At 40.6% G+C, this 18,337-nt stretch overlaps 1 protein-coding gene across 1 annotated transcript; it reads left to right on the top strand.

The window, feature by feature from the left end:
* Positions 1–6,423: 6,423 nt before the first annotated feature.
* On the top strand, positions 6,424–18,304 carry LOC115225421 (RNA exonuclease 4). Its single transcript, XM_029796380.2, has 5 exons — positions 6,424–6,556; positions 7,941–8,134; positions 14,444–14,532; positions 15,397–15,546; positions 18,151–18,304. Exons 1-5 carry the CDS (start codon positions 6,546–6,548, stop codon positions 18,217–18,219), a joined length of 513 nt encoding a protein of 170 aa, XP_029652240.1. The 5' UTR covers positions 6,424–6,545; the 3' UTR covers positions 18,220–18,304.
* Positions 18,305–18,337: the final 33 nt, after the last annotated feature.

Raw genomic sequence — 18,337 nt, forward strand, 5'->3', positions numbered from 1 at the left:
GATAAATAAAGTACCAGTTACGCACTGGGGTCGATATAATCGACTTAATACCTATGTCTGTCCTTGTTTGTCCCCTCTATGTTTAGCCCCTTGTGGGTAATAAAGAAATAGGTATGTATATGTGCGAGTCCATCAAATTTGATTTTTGTTATTAACTTCTGATATAATCGTAACGCACTCTGAAAGGGATTCACAGAAAATTTCATTCGAAAAAGTTACCCATTTTTCAGAAATTTATGAAGAAACAAAGCCTATTCGTATGAATTTTACAAAACTCCTCTCCCCATCCCTAGGAAAAAAATTTTTCACAAAATGTTCCGATATTATCAGAATCTACACCATCTGGAGCGTATTTGTAAAAAATTTTCATTGAAAAATATTAATTTTTCTGGAAGTTATGAGGCAACAAAGTCGGCGTGGTGGGGGGCACACATGTGGAGGAATGCCAGCAGTCGTATAAGTTTGCGGTTATCTCTACCCCGATAGAGGTCTCCATTGCCACAAGCTCGACCATAATCCTGTCAGAGAACGACCGATACTTTAACAAGTCATTGGACTGTGGCCATGCTGGGGCACCTCCCCGAGGGAATTTTTTGCCGAACAAATCGTGTTTTTAAAGCCTGGTATTATATCGGTTTTTCATTTTGCCGAACGATCAAGTTATGGGGACGTAAATAAACCAACACCAATTGTCAAACAGTAGTGGGAGACAAACACGCGGTGTGTGTGTGTGTATATATACATATATATATATGTATATATATATATATATATATATATATGTATATATATGTATATATGTGTGTGTGTAGTGTGTATGTATGTATGTATGTATGTATGTAATGTATGCATGTATATATATATATATATATATATATATATATAATATGAAACGCCTATGTGCGTGTGTGTGTATATATATATATATATATATATATATATATATACGTGTGTATCTCTATACACACAGATCAGGGGTGGCCGAACCACGGCATACAAGCCCCTTGCGGCTCTTTTACCCCTAGTCTATGTGGCTCTATAATCACAGTAAATATGTAAGTTAAATCTAAAATTGAAGCCTTATAATTATTAATTATTGGGTATAAATTGATATGAGCAGTGCAGAGCTGTGGAAACTGCTTTTATTGCTTTTGCACAGAAGGTGAACGGCATTCACCAATTATTTCAAATAAGCCCAGGGACTGGGTCACTAACGGTGATGTTCTTGTCATTGTTGGCGGCTTGTCTTACTGAGGTGTAGAGGGTGATGGTGCTTGGCTGTTCCAATGCCTTAGCCTTGCCATTGCCTTTGGTAATGCCGCGAGCCTGTTGGCTTGCTTTAGTAGGTTCTGCCGAACCTAATGGTGGGCGACCACTTGATGTTGATTTGATGTATTTCTTTTTCTTTTCCTTTCTGGGATCTTTTCCTTTTGAACGGCACATGTCAACACAATTTCTAGTTAACTAAACACTTTAAAACTTCGTATACTGGTAGAATGTGTCAAAATAAAACATTTTTTCTTTTTCTTGGCTTTCTTGAAAATTGTAATTTTTTGTTGTTTAACATAGTTTAATTTTTCGAATTTTAACCAACCCTATGCTCTCTAATTGAGCTAAAATCATTTGCTGCGTCTAAAACTGAGACAACATCCTGTAACTAACCCTAACCCTAAATTTTAGCCTTTTGTTTTTTTCTTTCTTAATTGTTACGCGTGTGTCTAAAATTATTTGTTGAAAAAAAAAAAACGAAAGGCTAAAATTTAGGGTTAGGGTGAAGGTGAGGGTGAAGAGAAAAATGTTTTATTTTGACACATTCTACCAGTATACAAAGTTTAAAAGTGTTTAGTTAACTAGAAATTGTGTTGACATGTGCCGTTCAAATGGAAAAGATCCCTTCCTTTTTGGTGATGCCATTGGTGACTCTGTAGACCAATCCTTGCATAGGAGAGTCAATGGCATTGACTGTTGGTTGAGGATGAGGTTGATTTTGTCAAGCCTTTCTCTCTTGTCATGTGATTTCTTCCTTTTCTCTTCTGGTAGCTTTGTCTTTAGTTCAGATGGTGATAAAACACTGCCACTTGCTACGGCCTCGGGCTTGTGTTTTAAACAGTTTAGGCTAAATTCCAGTAGCTTTCGGTGTTGCTTTGAGTTGATCCTTTTATTTTTGATGAGGGCAACCCCATGGTCTTTATCTTGAAGTGAGCTCACTGGATAAAACTTGATGTGGGAACCTTGACTCTCCCATTCTTGTTACATGTCTTGACCATCGAAGACGGTGTTTCATGGTCAGCGACTCAGTACTGTTTTGGCTGTATGGTAAGTAGTTGCTTACCAACCACATGGTTCCAGGTTCAGTCCCACTGCTTGGCACCTTGGGCAAGTGTCTTCTACTATAGCCTCGGGCCGACCAAAGCCTTGTGAGTGGATTTGGTAGACAGAAACTGAAAAGAAGCCCGTCGTATATATGTATATATATATGTGTGTGCATGTATGTTTGTGTGTCTGTGTTTGTCCCCCAAGCATTGCTTGACAACCGATGCTGGTGTGTTTATGTCCCCGTCACTTAGCAGTTCGGCAAAAGAGATTGATAGAATAAGTACTGGGCTTACAAAGAATAAGTCCTGGGGTCGAGTTGCCCGACTAAAAGCGGTGCTCCAGCATGGCCGCTGTCAACTGACTGAAACAAGTAAAAGAGTAAAAGAGTATACATGTTACCTTCCAATGAAAAAATATAACTAAATGACGGTTATGTAAAAAATATATAGGGGCAGGCGTGGTTGTGTGGTAAGATGCTTGCTTTCCAACCACATGGTTCCGGGTTCAGTCCCACTGCGTGGCACCTTGCTCAAGTGTCTTCTACTATAGCCTCAGGCCGGCCAAAGCCTTGTAAGTGGATTTAGTAAATGGAAACTGAACGCCTGTCACATATATATGTATATGTTTATGTGTGTCTGTTTTTGTCCCCCCACCATCATTGTTTGACAACCAAAGTCGGTGTGTTTACGTCCCCATAACATAGCAATTTGGCAAAAGAGATGGATAGAATAAGTTCTAGGCTTACAAAGAATAAGCCCTGGGGTTGATTTCTTCGACTAAAACCCTTTAAGGCAGTGCTCCTGCATGGCCACAGTCAAATGACTGAAACAAATGAAAGAATAAAAAAAAAAAATTCTACTCCTTTTATTTTAGGTTTGTACTCTATGACGCTTGCAATTCATTTCCCATTCAAATTCTAATCAGGTAGATACATATTATAAATTATAATGCTAAGTCCTTATCATATTCTGTGTTAACTTTCACTTTTCTTTTTCAAGGTAGACTACTGTATTTTGTGTGCACTTCAATGTAGCAAATAGGAAAATTAATTTGATATCGCTTCTGTTATCTTTTGCTACTTGTCACACTTAGCTTTTCATAATGGCCATTGTCGTATTATCTATTTAAAACAATATTGATAAAATTAGGTCGATAATATATGTTGTTTAACTTGTTGATGGACCTCCACCTCAAACCACACACACACCACACACACATATATATATATATATACACACACACACACACATACAGGGTGATTCAAAAGTAGCGCCTGTTTCTGGCAATCATGCTTTTCCTGGTTGTTTTGTATGTTGTTACTGACAGTTACTGAATCTGGACCATGTATCATTTTGATATCCCAAACCCGTAGAACTAGAATTAGGAGCGAAATGTATCTCCCAATTTGGAAGTTATACATATCAACCCTCAAACAGTGTGTGTGTGTATTGTTGGCGATTTTCTTTCTCCGTCTTCCCTTCTTTGGACATTTTCTATATTTCTGATGAGGAGCTCCGCTCAAAACATAACTCCCCCCTTTTTTTTTTCTTTCCTAAGTGTCCAGTAACACTCTACTTATTCCATGTCCTCACATTGTTGTTTTTTCTTGCTTGTTCATGTTTGGATTGACTATATATATATATATATTGTTGTATGGTAAGAAGCTTGCTTCCTAACCATATGGTTCTGGGTTCAGTTCCATTCATCCCACTGCATGGCACCTTCGGCAAATGTTTTCTACTGTAGCCTTTAGTGGATTTGGTAGACGGAAACTGAAAGAAGTTTGTCGCACATATATATATGTATATATCTATGTGTGCGTGTCTGTGTTTGTCCCCCCACTCACTGCTTGACATCTGGTTTGACAAAATACTATGCAAAATACTTTTGTGATTTCATTCGAAGTGAAATTTCAAGTCCCTGGCTTTGTATAGAATAGGTGAAATATGGAAAATAAGGAACAAAGGTACGTTATTTACTATAGCCTCAGGCTGACCAAAGCCTTGTGAGTGGATTTGGTAGACGGAAACTGAAAGAAGCCCGTTGTATATATGTGTGTGTGTGTGTGTGTGTGTGTCAGTCATTTGACTGCGGTCATGCTGGAGCACCACCTTTAGTCGAGCAAATCGACCCCAGGACTTATTCTTTGTAAGCCTAGTACTCATTCTATTGGTCGCTTTGGCCAAACCGCTAAGTTACAGAGAAGTAAACACACCGGCATCGGTTGTCAACCAATTTTGGAGGGAAAAACACACACACACACACACACATATAATCGACGGGCTTCTTTCAGTTTCCATCTACCAAATCCACTCACAAAGCTTTGGTCGGGCCAAGGCTATAGTAGAAGACACTTGCGCAAGGTGACACGCAGTGGAACTGAACCCAGAACCATGTGGTTGGTAAACAAGCTACTTACCACACAGCTACTCCTGTGCCTAATGAATATTTTAGAAATTTAGCTATTAGAATAAAAGAAATGCAAAATATGGAAGGAATTATAGTACAATCAGATAAAACTAGGAACCTGTATAAACTAGATGTTAAATTATATGATAACCTATTAGAGAAATAAATAAATAAATAATATAAAATTGTTCCAGAAAATACTCTTTATAATATAAATAAGGCCTCTAAATTAATCATGATGAAATATAAGTTAGATAATAAAACTGACCCTTATGTTCCTATGCACCCTAGAATTACTTTATAAGACCATAAGGATAATTTTTATTCTGACCCAAAAGTTAGACTTATTTGTCCATGTAACTCAGATCTAGGTAAATTAAGTAAAACCATTTTGGATAAATATTTTAATAGATTAAATGAAATTAATTACCTTAAACTTTGGACTAGTACTAATGATACTTTAAAATGGTTGAATAATACTAAAGATCAAAATAGATTTAAATTGATTCAAATAGATATAGATAATTATTATTATTCTATAAACGAGACTGTTCTCAGTAAGGCCCTAATTTATGCAATGAATAAGGTAGGAATGACTTATGGTGAAGTTCATGTAGTTAAAATGGCTAGGAAATTGTTGATTAGATATAATAATAAATTTTGGGCTAGGAAGGATACTAGGGATTATTTCTATGGGGGCACCTGATTCTGCACAGGCAACTGATTTAGTAGGTATTTATTTATTATCAGAACTTCAGTTAGAAAAATTAAAGTTCGAAGGTGATCTATATAGGGATGACCTTTTATTAATAACTAAGAATTGCACCAATAGGACACTAGAATTCACACGAATCGGCTGTGTTCCCGCGTGTATTTTTAAATGAAATTTTCTCTAAATACTTTTCAGAGTGTATATTATATCGCAATTTCATGTGAAAAGAAAATTAATGAGCACACTCCTACTTTCTGACACACAGCACAATTTTTTTCGAAATTTCAAGTTTCACTTTGCAGATAGACGTGACGTGTGTCATCTGTATGTATATGTGTGAGTCATCAAATTTGTTTTTTGTTATTAAGTTATATAAGAAGAAACTATATAGTTTTTTTTAAAAGATATGGATTAAGTATTACTATATATAATGAGAACTATAATGTTAATTATTTAGATGCTAATTTTAATTTAATAACAGGTAAAACCCAACCATTTCATAAAATTAATGAAAACCTTAGATATATTAATTCTAATATTAATTCTAATCCACCTTCAATTAAGAAATCGTTGACAGATAATTTAGGTAAAAGAATATCGTTGCTTTCTTCTAATTTTGAGATTTTCCAAAAACACACACCTTATTATAATGAAGCCCTGTGGGAAGCGGGATGTATTAATAATATTAAATTCTTTAATAATTGTAAATATAATTATGATATAAAAAATTATAATATAAATTATTCCTATATTGTAAATCCACTCACAAGGCTTTTGTTGGCCTGAGGTTATAGTAGAAGACACTTGCCCAAGGAGCCTTGGGAATGAACCCTGGACCTTTCGGTTGAGAAGCAAACTTCTTACCCCACAACCACGCCTGCACCTATGTTTGTGTATGCATTGCCTCCAGTAACAAAACCTGATGATTCTATATTTTTATTCTTTTGTTGTAATTTTTTTAATTAGTTCTAATTTTTTAATTACAGAGAGATTCGAAAGCCTGAAGAAATCCTCAAAAGGAAGTCATTTAGAATAAAGAATAACGAAGACAAAAGAAGTGTAGACATTAAGAAACCTCAAGCTATATCTACGAAACCTGTTTGTTAATATGGCGCAACTGTAATTCTGTTATTCTTTTATTCTCTTATTCATCACTGTCTCTATCGCTTCTCCTCTTCATTCACTCCAGCTGTGTGGTTAAGAAGCTTGCTTTGCGAACGTGTAGTCTCAGGTTCCGTCCCACTGTGTGGAATCTTTTTTTTTTAGGTGTCTTTTTGCTATATGAGTGCCAAGTGAAGCAGTGTGTTGTGACTGAATTTGATAGGTGGGAACAGTGTGTGTGTGTGTGTGTATGTGCACATGTGCGCATGCATGTGGACGTGTATGTGTGTGCTTGTGTGTATGTACGTGCATGTATGTGTATGTGTGTATACATGGGGTATGTGTGTGTGTGTGTGTGTGCATGTACTTGTCTCCCATCATCATTTGAGAACTGGAATATACCCCTATAACTTAGTAGTTTGGCAAAAGGGGCTGATGAAACAAGTACCAGATTTAAAGATAAGTACTGGGGTCAATTTGCTTGAGTAAACCCTTCTAGCTGGTGCTCCAGCATGACTAAAAGAAGTAAATATGTGTTTGTGTGAGTGTGTGTGTGTGTGAACATATATATATCTGCTACATATGCGGGAAATTTTTGTGGAGTTGTTCATTTGGTATAAATCAAACTGAGTATGCTTATTTCTTAGTATTTGAAATATTAGAGTTATTTTCGCAATTTATCCAGTACAACCCTTAAACAAGTAAATAGTATTTTCATAAACAATAGATCCACTTATTTCGGTTAGTAACTTATTCACAAATATACCAACACTAGCGCCGCTGAGGGTAATATTCTCTGGGAACGCACAAAAGCCCTTTTCAGAGTTATTTACTTTGAATTGTTATTATCTCATATCTGATTAGCTTGTTATTACATAACATGCTTCACGATTTTAGCATACATACCTTATTAGCATTTTCTCCTGTATTCTGTATACTCTGGGAACACATTAAAGCCCTTTATTTGAATTCTTACTATCGGGTAACTAATTTCATATTATTACATAACTGACTTCACAATTTGGGTATTCATAACTTATTGGGAATTCCTAAAGACAAGATCCTCTGTAAGACAGTTTGGTATTCTCTGTAAATGCACAAAACCCATTTTAATGGTTACATACTTTGTATTGTTATTGGATTAGTGTCCATTATAACCTTCGAAGGTTATAATGGACACAAGTCTGTGTGTCATATAGCTATCTAGAGGCAATGGCCTCTTGGAGCTAATCAACGGCAGCTTTAGTCCTATATTTATGGACTGCCATATTAGCTTAGCGATAACTGTTAATATCCAGTACCGCTGCTGTACTCTCCTTTAGAGAGACTTAGAAATAATAATATTTATACATTTAATAGTTCTCTGCAAATTTCTTATTGTTGTTGTTGCTATTGGTTGCAGAAATACACCTTGTGTGGCGCTGGATTGCGAAATGGTTGGCGCTGGTCCATATGCTGAGACTGACATGCTTGCTCGAGCATCATTAGTTAACCTGGAAGGAGAATGCATCTACGACCAATATGTGAAGCCAAGACAAAAGGTCACAAGTTACAGGACACGGGTCAGTGGAATAACCCCGGATTTACTCGTTGACGGTCAGTGCACAGAATTTAGTTATTGTTTCTGTTGGTGGTGGTGATATTGGCAGTGTTGTGGTGGTAGTAGTAAAACTGTGCTGTTCATGGTTTTGGTTGTAGTGGTGGTAGTGATGGAAGTGATATTGATGTTGTTGATAGTAGTAGTGTTGGGGATAGTAATGCTGTGCTGTTCATGGTTTTGGTTGTGGTTGTGTTGGTGGTGATGGAAGTGATGGTTTTTGTTGTGGTGGTGGTAGTGGTAATGCTGCGCAGTTCATGGTTTTGGTTGTGGTGGTGGTGGTGGTGGTGATGGAAGTGATGGTTGCTGTGGTGGTGGTGATGGAAGTGATATTGGTGTTGTTGATGGTAGTGGTGTTGGTGGTAGTAATGCTGTGCTGTTCATGGTTTTGGTTGTGGTGATGGTGGTAGTGGTAATGCTGTGCTGTTCATGGTTTTGGTTGTGGTGATGGTGGTAGTGGCAATGCTGTGCTGTTCATGGTTTTGGTTGTGGTGGTGGTGGTAGTGGTAATGCTGTGCTGTTCATGGTTTTGGTTGTGGTGATGGTGGTAGTGGCAATGCTGTGCTGTTCATGGTTTTGGTTGTGGTGATGGTGGTAGTGGTAATGCTGTGCTGTTCATGGTTTTGGTTGTGGTGGTGGTGGTAGTGGTAATGCTGTACTGTTCATGGTTTTGGTTGTGGTGGTGGTGTTGGTGGTAGTAATGCTGTGCTGTTCATGGTTTTGGTTGTGGTGGTGGTGGTAGTGGTAATGCTATACTGTTCATGGTTTTGGTTGTGGTGGTGGTGGTAGTGGTAATGCTGTACTGTTCATGGTTTTGGTTGTGGTGGTGGTGGTAGTGGTAATGCTGTACTGTTCATGGTTTTGGTTGTGGTGGTGGTGTTGGTGGTAGTATGCTGTGTGTTCATGGTTTTGGTTGTGGGTGGTGGTGGTAGTGGTAATGCTGTACTGTTCATGGTTTTGGTTGTGGTGTGGTGGTAGTGGTATGATGCTGTACTGTTCATGGTTTTGGTTGTGGTGGTGGTGGTAGTGGTAATGCTGTACTGTTCATGGTTTTGGTTGTGGTGGTGGTGTTGGTGGTAGTGGTAATGCTGTGCTGTTCATGGTTTTGGTTGTGGTGGTGGTGGTGATGGAAGTGATATTGGTGTTGTTGATGGTAGTGGTGTTGGTGGTAGTAATGCTGTGCTGTTCATGGTTTTGGTTGTGGTGGTGGTGGTAGTGGTAATGCTGTACTGTTCATGGTTTTGGTTGTGGTGGTGGTGTTGGTGGTAGTAATGCTGTGCTGTTCATGGTTTTGGTTGTGGTGGTGGTGGTAGTGGTAATGCTGTACTGTTCATGGTTTTGGTTGTGGTGGTGGTGGTGGTGGTAGTGGTAATGCTGTACTGTTCATGGTTTTGGTTGTGGTGGTGGTGGTAGTGGTTATGCTGTACTGTTCATGGTTTTGGTTGTGGTGATGGTGGTAGTGGTAATGCTGTGCTGTTCATGGTTTTGGTTGTGGTGGTGGTGTTGGTGGTAGTAATGCTGTGCTGTTCATGGTTTTGGTTGTGGTGGTGGTGGTGGTAGTGGTAATGCTGTGCTGTTGATGGTTTTGGTTGTGGTGGTGGTGGTAGTGGTAATGCTATACTGTTCATGGTTTTGGTTGTGGTGGTGGTGGTAGTGGTAATGCTGTACTGTTCATGGTTTTGGTTGTGGTGGGGTGTGTGTGGTAGTGGTAATGCTGTGCTGTGATGGTGTTGGTTGATGGTGGTGTGTGGTGGTAGGTAGTGGTAATGCTGTGCTGTGGATGGTTGGGTTGGTTTGTGGTGGTGGTTTTAGGGGTGGTGGTGGTGATGGAAGTGATATTGGTGTTGTTGATGGTAGTGGTGGTGGTGGTAGTAATGCTGTACTGTTCATGGTTTTGGTTGTGGTGGTGGTGGTAGTGGTAATGCTGTACTGTTGATGGTTTTGGTTGTGGTGGTGGTGTTGGTGGTAATGCTGTGCTGTTGATGGTTTTGGTTGTGGTGGTGGTGGTAGTGGTAATGCTGTGCTGTTCATGGTTTTGGTTGTGGTGGTGGTGGTAGTGGTAATGCTGTGCTGTTCATGGTTTTGGTTGTGGTGGTGGTGGTAGTGGTAATGCTGGTTGGTTAGGGTTTTGTTGTGTTTTTTGTGGTGGTGGTGTGTGTATGGTAATGCTGTGCTGTTCATGGTTTTGGTTGTGGTGGTGTGGTGGTAGTGGTGGTTGGTAATGCTGGCTGTTGATGGTTTTGGTTGTGGTGGTGGTGGTAGTGGTAATGCTGTGCTGTTCATGGTTTTGGTTGTGGTGGTGGTGGTAGTGGTAATGCTGTGCTGTTCATGGTTTTGGTTTGGTGTGGTGGTAGTGGTGGTGGTGATGGAAGTGATATTGGTGTTGTTGATGGTAGTGGTGTGGTGGTTGTGGTAGTATGCTGTACTGTTCATGGTTTTGGTTGTGGTGGTGGTGGTAGTGGTAATGCTGTGCTGTTCATGGTTTTGGTTGTGGTGGTGGTGATGGAAGTGATATTGGTGTTGTTGATGGTAGTGGTGTTGGTGGTAGTAATGCTGTGCTGTTCATGGTTTTGGTTGTGGTGGTGGTGGTAGTGGTAATGCTGTACTGTTCTTGGTTTTGGTTGTGGTGATGGTGGTAGTGGTAATGCTGTGCTGTTCATGGTTTTGGTTGTGGTGGTGGTGTTGGTGGTAGTAATGCTGTGCTGTTCATGGTTTTGGTTGTGGTGGTGGTGGTAGTGGTAATGCTGTACTGTTCATGGTTTTGGTTGTGGTGGTGGTGGTAGTGGTAACGCTGTGCTGTTGATGGTTTTGGTTGTGGTGGTGGTGGTAGTGGTAATGCTGTGCTGTTCATGGTTTTGGTTGTGGTGGTAGTGGTAATGCTGTGCTGTTCATGGTTTTGGTTGTGGTGGTAGTGGTAATGCTGTGCTGTTCATGGTTTTGGTTGTGGTGGTGGTGGTAGTGGTAATGCTGTGCTGTTCATGGTTTTGGTTGTGGTGGTGGTGGTAGTGGTGGTGATGGAAGTGATATTGGTGTTGTTGATGGTAGTGGTGGTGGTGGTAGTAATGCTGTACTGTTCATGGTTTTGGTTGTGGTGGTGGTGGTAGTGGTAATGCTGTGATTCATGGTTTTGGTTGTGTGGTGGTGGTAGTGGGTAGTGGTAATGCTGTACTGTTCATGGTTGGTTGTGGTGGTGGTGGTAGTGGTAATGCTGTACTGTTCATGGTTTTGGTTGTGGTGTGGTGGTGGTAGTGGTAATGCTGTACTGTTCATGGTTTTGGTTGTGGTGGTAGTGGTAATGCTCTACTGTTCATGGTTTTGGTTGTGGTGGTGGTGGTAGTGGTAATGCTGTGCTGTTGATGGTTTTGGTTGTGGTGGTGGTGGTAGTGGTAATGCTCTGCTGTTGATGGTTTTGGTTGTGGTGGTGGTGGTAGTGGTAATGCTGTGCTGTTGATGGTTTTGGTTGTGGTGGTGGTGGTAGTGGTAATGCTGTGCTGTTGATGGTTTTGGTTGTGGTGGTGGTGGTAGTGGTAATGCTGTGCTGTTCATGGTTTTGGTTGTGGTGGTGGTGGTAGTGGTAATGCTGTGCTGTTCATGGTTTTGGTTGTGGTGGTGGTAGTGGTGGTGGTGATGGAAGTGATATTGGTGTTGTTGATGGTAGTGGTGGTGGTGGTAGTAATGCTGTACTGTTCATGGTTTTGGTTGTGGTGGTGGTGGTAGTGGTAATGCTGTGCTGTTCATGGTTTTGGTTGTGGTGGTGGTGATGGAAGTGATATTGGTGTTGTTGATGGTAGTGGTGTTGGTGGTAGTAATGCTGTGCTGTTCATGGTTTTGGTTGTGGTGGTGGTGGTAGTGGTAATGCTGTACTGTTCTTGGTTTTGGTTGTGGTGATGGTGGTAGTGGTAATGCTGTGCTGTTCATGGTTTTGGTTGTGGTGGTGGTGTTGGTGGTAGTAATGCTGTGCTGTTATGGTTTTGTGTTGTGGTGGTGGTGGTAGTGGTAGTGGTAATGCTGTACTGTTCATGGTTTTGGTGTGGTGGTGGTGGTAGTGGTAACGCTGTGTGCTGTTGATGGTTTTGGTTGTGGTGGTGTGGTGGTAGTGGTAATGCTGTGCTGTTCATGGTTTTGTTGTGGTGGTAGTGGTAATGCTGTGCTGTTCATGGTTTTGGTTGTGGTGGTGGTGGTAGTGGTAATAATGCTGGCTTGTTTGGTTTTGTGGTTGGGGTGTGGTAGTGGTAATGCTGTGCTGTTCATGGTTTTGGTTGTGGTGGTGGTGGTAGTGGTGGTGATGGAAGTGATATTGGTGTTGTTGATGGTAGTGGTGGTGGTGGTAGTAATGCTGTACTGTTCATGGTTTTGGTTGTGGTGGTGGTGGTAGTGGTAATGCTGTGCTGTTCATGGTTTTGGTTGTGGTGGTGGTGGTAGTGGTAATGCTATACTGTTCATGGTTTTGGTTGTGGTGGTGGTGGTAGTGGTAATGCTGTACTGTTCATGGTTTTGGTTGTGGTGGTGGTGGTAGTGGTAATGCTGTACTGTTCATGGTTTTGGTTGTGGTGGTGGTGGTAGTGGTAATGCTCTACTGTTCATGGTTTTGGTTGTGGTGGTGGTGGTAGTGGTAATGCTGTGCTGTTGATGGTTTTGGTTGTGGTGGTGGTGGTAGTGGTAATGCTCTGCTGTTGATGGTTTTGGTTGTGGTGGTGGTGGTAGTGGTAATGCTGTGCTGTTCATGGTTTTGGTTGTGGTGGTGGTGGTGGTGATGGAAGTGATATTGGTGTTGTTGATGGTAGTGGTGGTGGTGGTAGTGGTAATGCTGTGCTGTTCATGGTTTTGGTTGTGGTGGTGGTGGTAGTGGTAATGCTGTGCTGTTCATGGTTTTGGTTGTGGTGGTGGTGGTAGTGGTAATGCTGTGCTGTTTATGGTTTTGGTTGTGGTGGTGGTGGTAGTGGTAATGCTGTGCTGTTGATGGTTTTGGTTGTGGTGGTGGTGGTGGTAGTGGTAATGCTGTACTGTTCATGGTTTTGGTTGTGGTGGTGGTGGTAGTGGTAATGCTGTGCTGTTCATGGTTTTGGTTGTGGTGGTGGTGGTGGTAGTGGTAATGCTGTGCTGTTGATGGTTTTGGTTGTGGTGGTGGTGTTGGTGGTAGTAATGCTGTGCTGTTCATGGTTTTGGTTGTGGTGGTGGTGGTAGTGGTAATGCTGTGCTGTTCATGGTTTTGGTTGTGGTGGTGGTGGTGGTAGTGGTAATGCTGTACTGTTCATGGTTTTGGTTGTGGTGATGGTGGTAGTGGTAATGCTGTGCTGTTGATGGTTTTGGTTGTGGTGGTGGTGTTGGTGGTAGTAATGCTGTGCTGTTCATGGTTTTGGTTGTGGTGGTGGTGGTAGTGGTAATGCTGTGCTGTTCATGGTTTTGGTTGTGGTGGTGGTGGTAGTGGTAATGCTGTGCTGTTCATGGTTTTGGTTGTGGTGGTGGTGGTAGTGGTAATGCTGTGCTGTTCATGGTTTTGGTTGTGGTGGTGGTGTTGGTGGTAGTAATGCTGTGCTGTTCATGGTTTTGGTTGTGGTGGTGGTGGTAGTGGTAATGCTGTGCTGTTGATTGTTTTGGTTGTGGTGGTGGTGTTGGTGGTAGTAATGCTGTGCTGTTCATGGTTTTGGTTGTGGTCGTGCTGGTAGTGGTAATGCTGTGCTGTTCATTGTTTTGGTTGTGGTGGTGGTGGTAGTGGTAATGCTGTGCTGTTCATGGTTTTGGTTGTGGTGGTGGTGGTGCTGGAAGTGATATTGGTGTTGTTGATGGTAGTAGTGGTGGTGGTATTAATGCTGTGCTGTTCAGGACATTCCTGATCCAAGAAACCTATGGTCAAAGGTGTTCCAGCTGTGACCATCACAACCTTTATTCGGGCATAGTGTATCTAGGACTACATTATCTAATGTATAGCTTAGTAGTTAATATCAGTGGCTATAGTCGTAGTTGTTTAGCCCCAGGTCAGTCCTGTTCCAACAGCCTATAATCAAAAATGTTCCAGCTGTGACCATTCCCGTCTAATTCAAACATAGTGTACCTCGGACTACAATATCTAATGTACAGTATAGACGTAATAGTGGCTATAACTGTTGTTGCTTAACTCTAGGTCAGTCCTGACCAGGCAGACCTATCAACTGGTGAACTTTTAAATCAATTAACTAATTGATCGTTAGATTAATCATTCAGTTAATTATAAATCAGTCAGGATTTATCAAAGCCCTTTTGTCATCATATGTGAAGCCATCAATGACAAAACCTCTCTAACACTTCTTCCTCTCTCTCTCTCTTTTCAGCTATGGACTTCAGAACTGTACAGAGAGATGTCGCTGCCCTCCTCAAGGACTCCATACTTGTGGGACATTCTGTGAATCATGACTTAGACGTAAGTTCTGTGCTTGTAAGGTACAAATAAAGTTACTTATTTCTTTATTGCCCACAAGGGGCTAAACATAGAGGGGACAAACAAGGACAGACAAAGGGATTAAGTCGATTACATTGACCCCAGTGCATAACTGGTACTTAATTTATTGACCCTGAAAGGATGAAAGGCAAAGTCGACCTCGGCGGAATTTGAACTCAGAACGTAACGGCAGACAAAATACTGCTAAGCATTTTGCTCGGCATGCTAACGTTTCTTATTTCTTTATTGCTCACAAGGGGCTAAACATAGAGGGGACAAATAAGGACAGACAAAGGGAGTAAGTCGATTACATCGACCGCCGTGCGTAACTGGTACTTAATTTATCGACCCTGAAAGGATGAAAGGCAAAGTTGACCTCGGCGGAATTTGAACTCTGAACGTAACAGTGGACGAAATATCGCTAAGCATCTCGCCCGGCGTGCTAACGTTTCTGCCAGTTCTATTTCTGTCTTACAAATTACTTGATGACCTCACTTATGCTGGTGTCCTATAAAAAGCACCCAGTACATTCTGTAAAGTGGTTGGCTTTAGGAAAGACATCCAGCTGTAGAAACGATGCCAAAGCTGACTTTAGAGTACAACACGACACTGCAGCTCACCAGATCCTATCAAACCATCCAAACCATGTCAGCATGGAAAAGAGATGTTAAATGGTGGTGGTGGTGATTGTCATCGCTGTCATTGTCATGATTCATGATGATGGTGGTGGTTGTCATTGTCAACCATTATTATTAATCATCAATCATAATAACAATAATGATCATCATTATCAATCACCATAAATCATCACTCCAAATGTAGTTTTCTTTGCTTCTATTATTCCAGGTTCTAGAGCTTAAACATCCAGAAGCGATGACACGAGACACAGCTTATTATCTACCCTTCATGAGGCAAAATAGGAACCGTTCTCCATCTCTGAAAATATTGGCCCAAAGGGAACTTGGACTTAGAATCCAGCAAAATGACCATAATTCGGTAAGTCAATGCATACGAGAAAGCGATCCAAGAGATTCCAGTTAAGAGAGCAGAAAGATTCCCTTTTTTTATCAAACAAAGTATATCTAGGACTACATGATTTAATGTATTATAGTAAATGTATTGTAGTTTGTCCGTCGATGCGACGAAGACCATCTAGTCATCCTGGGGTGGTGTTGGGCTTGTTTTGTGAGTCCACAGATGGCTAGTGAGGCCAATCTGCGCCCGAAAGAGTCTTTGACAGTGTGGACAGGAAATGGTAGCGCCTGCTACAGGGTTGTTAGCTCTGTTCTTCCTGGCTTGTTTGCAGTCTTCTGCAGCAGCGATCCTATTGGTCTTGCATGTGTTGGCACCCTTGTGGACAGCTGATCACCACTCTTCTCTAGAAATGTTGTCAATGATGAAATCAACGCCAGACTCGCCAAGGCAAGCGCTGCCTTCGGCAGGCTACGCAAGACTATCTGGGACAGGAGGGGGATCGCCATCATGACAAAGATCAAAGTGTACCGGGCTGTTCTCACAATGCTGCTTTACGGCTGCGAGTCCTGGACAGTCTACCAGCGTCATGCCAGGAAGCTGAATCACTTTCATACAATACACTTCAGAAAACTTCTCGGCATAAAGTGGCAGGACAGGATCCCGGACACGGAGTAAATGTATTAGTGACTATTTGAAGGTGTGTAGCTTAATGGTTAGGGTATTCAACTCATGAGTGTAAGCTCATGTGATTGATTCCTGGTAACGTGGTGTGTCCTTGAGCAAGACACTTTATTTCATGTTACTCAAGTCTACTCAGCTGGCAAAAATGAGTTGTACTTGTAAGTCAAAGGGCCAGCCTTGTCCCATTCAGTGTCATGCTGAATCTCCCTGAGAACTATGTTAACCCTTTCGTTACCAAACCGCCCAAAGCCGCCAAAAAAAAATTTTGGTTTATGAGACCAAACCGCCCAAAGCCGTCCGAATTTACCTATTCATATTTAAATGAGAATATCAGAGCAAATCTCTTCAGTACATTCGTGAAAACACGTATTATACTTCGTAAACAGTTCAACTACAGTTTTGTACAATAATCGAAGTGTAATTTTAATTCTGTGAATTTTGGGAGATTTGTTTCCGAAATTTGTTCCTATTGTGTTTTCAAAATTTGTAATTCTGACAAAAAATGGATACGAATTTCATTATATCAAGCAGCGAGTCAGAATTCGAAGGATTTTCTACTGAAGACCTTCATAAATCTAACTCTATGACTGAAAAAAAAAAAGCATGTGGTATTTGATAATGAATCTGATGTTTCATTTTCCGAAAGTGAAAACAGTGAATCTGAGATCTCCGATAGCGATAAAGAAAACGAATTGGCACCTGAATGGAGTGAAAATTTAAAAACTGTTTCTTTCGGTGATTTTTCTGAAGAAACTGGACCAAGCCACAGACTTTCCCAGGCTATTTCTATTTACTTTTTCGATTGAGCCTATTTGAACTCATTACGGCAGAAACGAACCGTTACGCTAAACGTAAACAAAGCGAAAGAAACGATAGTTTGTTATTTCCCACAACCTTAAATGAAATTAAGGCCTATTTTGCCATAAATATTATTATGGGTATCAGAAAGTTACCCAGAATAACAAATTCTATCGTAAAATTTTGTTGTATACCCAATTGAATATTAGCTAATAACCCATTTTCTATAATGATGTTTGAACAAAATTTTAATAATTTTATATATTGTTGAATTTACCTGTATCTACCTGCAATTAGAGTCACTTTGTGACAAAAATTATAGTATAGAATTGGTTGAGAATATTTCATTAAATTATCTTCCAAAAATCAGATTAATATATCGATAAATAAAAAAGTTATAGTTGCTTAATGAAACCAGACTAAATTTATGATTACGTTAGAAATTAATTGAAACACATAAGGGGTGTAATTTGGTCAGAAATATAGTAACAAAAGGGTTAAGGGTTAGGGTTAGGGTGTCTAGAAAACTCATCCACATGCATGTCAATTTCATGAGCAGGCTGTTCCGTTGATTGAATCAACTACAACACTCATTGCTCTGACCAACAAAGAACTAGTATATTCTTTTGTTCTTTTACTTGTTTCAGTAATTTGACTGCAGCCATGCTGGAGCACCACCTTTGGTCGAACAAATTGACCCCAGGACTTATTCTTTGTAAGCCTACTACTTATTCTATCGGTCTCTTTTGCTTGAACAGCTAAGTGACGGAGACATAAACACACCAACATCAGTTGTTGAGTGATGGTGGTGGGGGGCCAAACACACACACACATACATGATGGGCTTCTTTCAGTTTCCATCTAGCAGATCCCCTTGCAAGGCTTTGGTTGTTCTGCGGCTATAGTAGAAGACACTTGCCCAACGTGCCATGAGAAACAAGTAAAAGAGTATTTGATAGGCTTCTTTCAGTTTCTGTCTACCAAATCCACTCACAAGGCTTTGGTTGGTGCTTGAGGCCATAGTAGAAGACTGTTGCTCAAGACACCACACAGTGAGACTGAACCTGGAGGCAGGTGGTGGGGAAGCAAGCTTCTGACCACACAGCCACATCAGCAAATAATTTAACTCTTTTCTTTCATTGACAGGTGACTGATGCACAGGCTACGATGGCAATTTACAAGAAACACAGGAGAAACTGGGAGCGAAAATTGTGAGAAGGAGGAAGAAGAGAATTACAGTGAATAAAACAATGGAGAAAGGACGAAGCCAAATAGCAGCAATAATGATGATGATGATGATGATGATGATAAAACAACGACAACAATAATAATA

Source organism: Octopus sinensis, linkage group LG27 (genome assembly GCF_006345805.1).
Source record: "Octopus sinensis linkage group LG27, ASM634580v1, whole genome shotgun sequence".
Taxonomy (NCBI): Eukaryota; Metazoa; Mollusca; class Cephalopoda; order Octopoda; family Octopodidae; genus Octopus; species Octopus sinensis.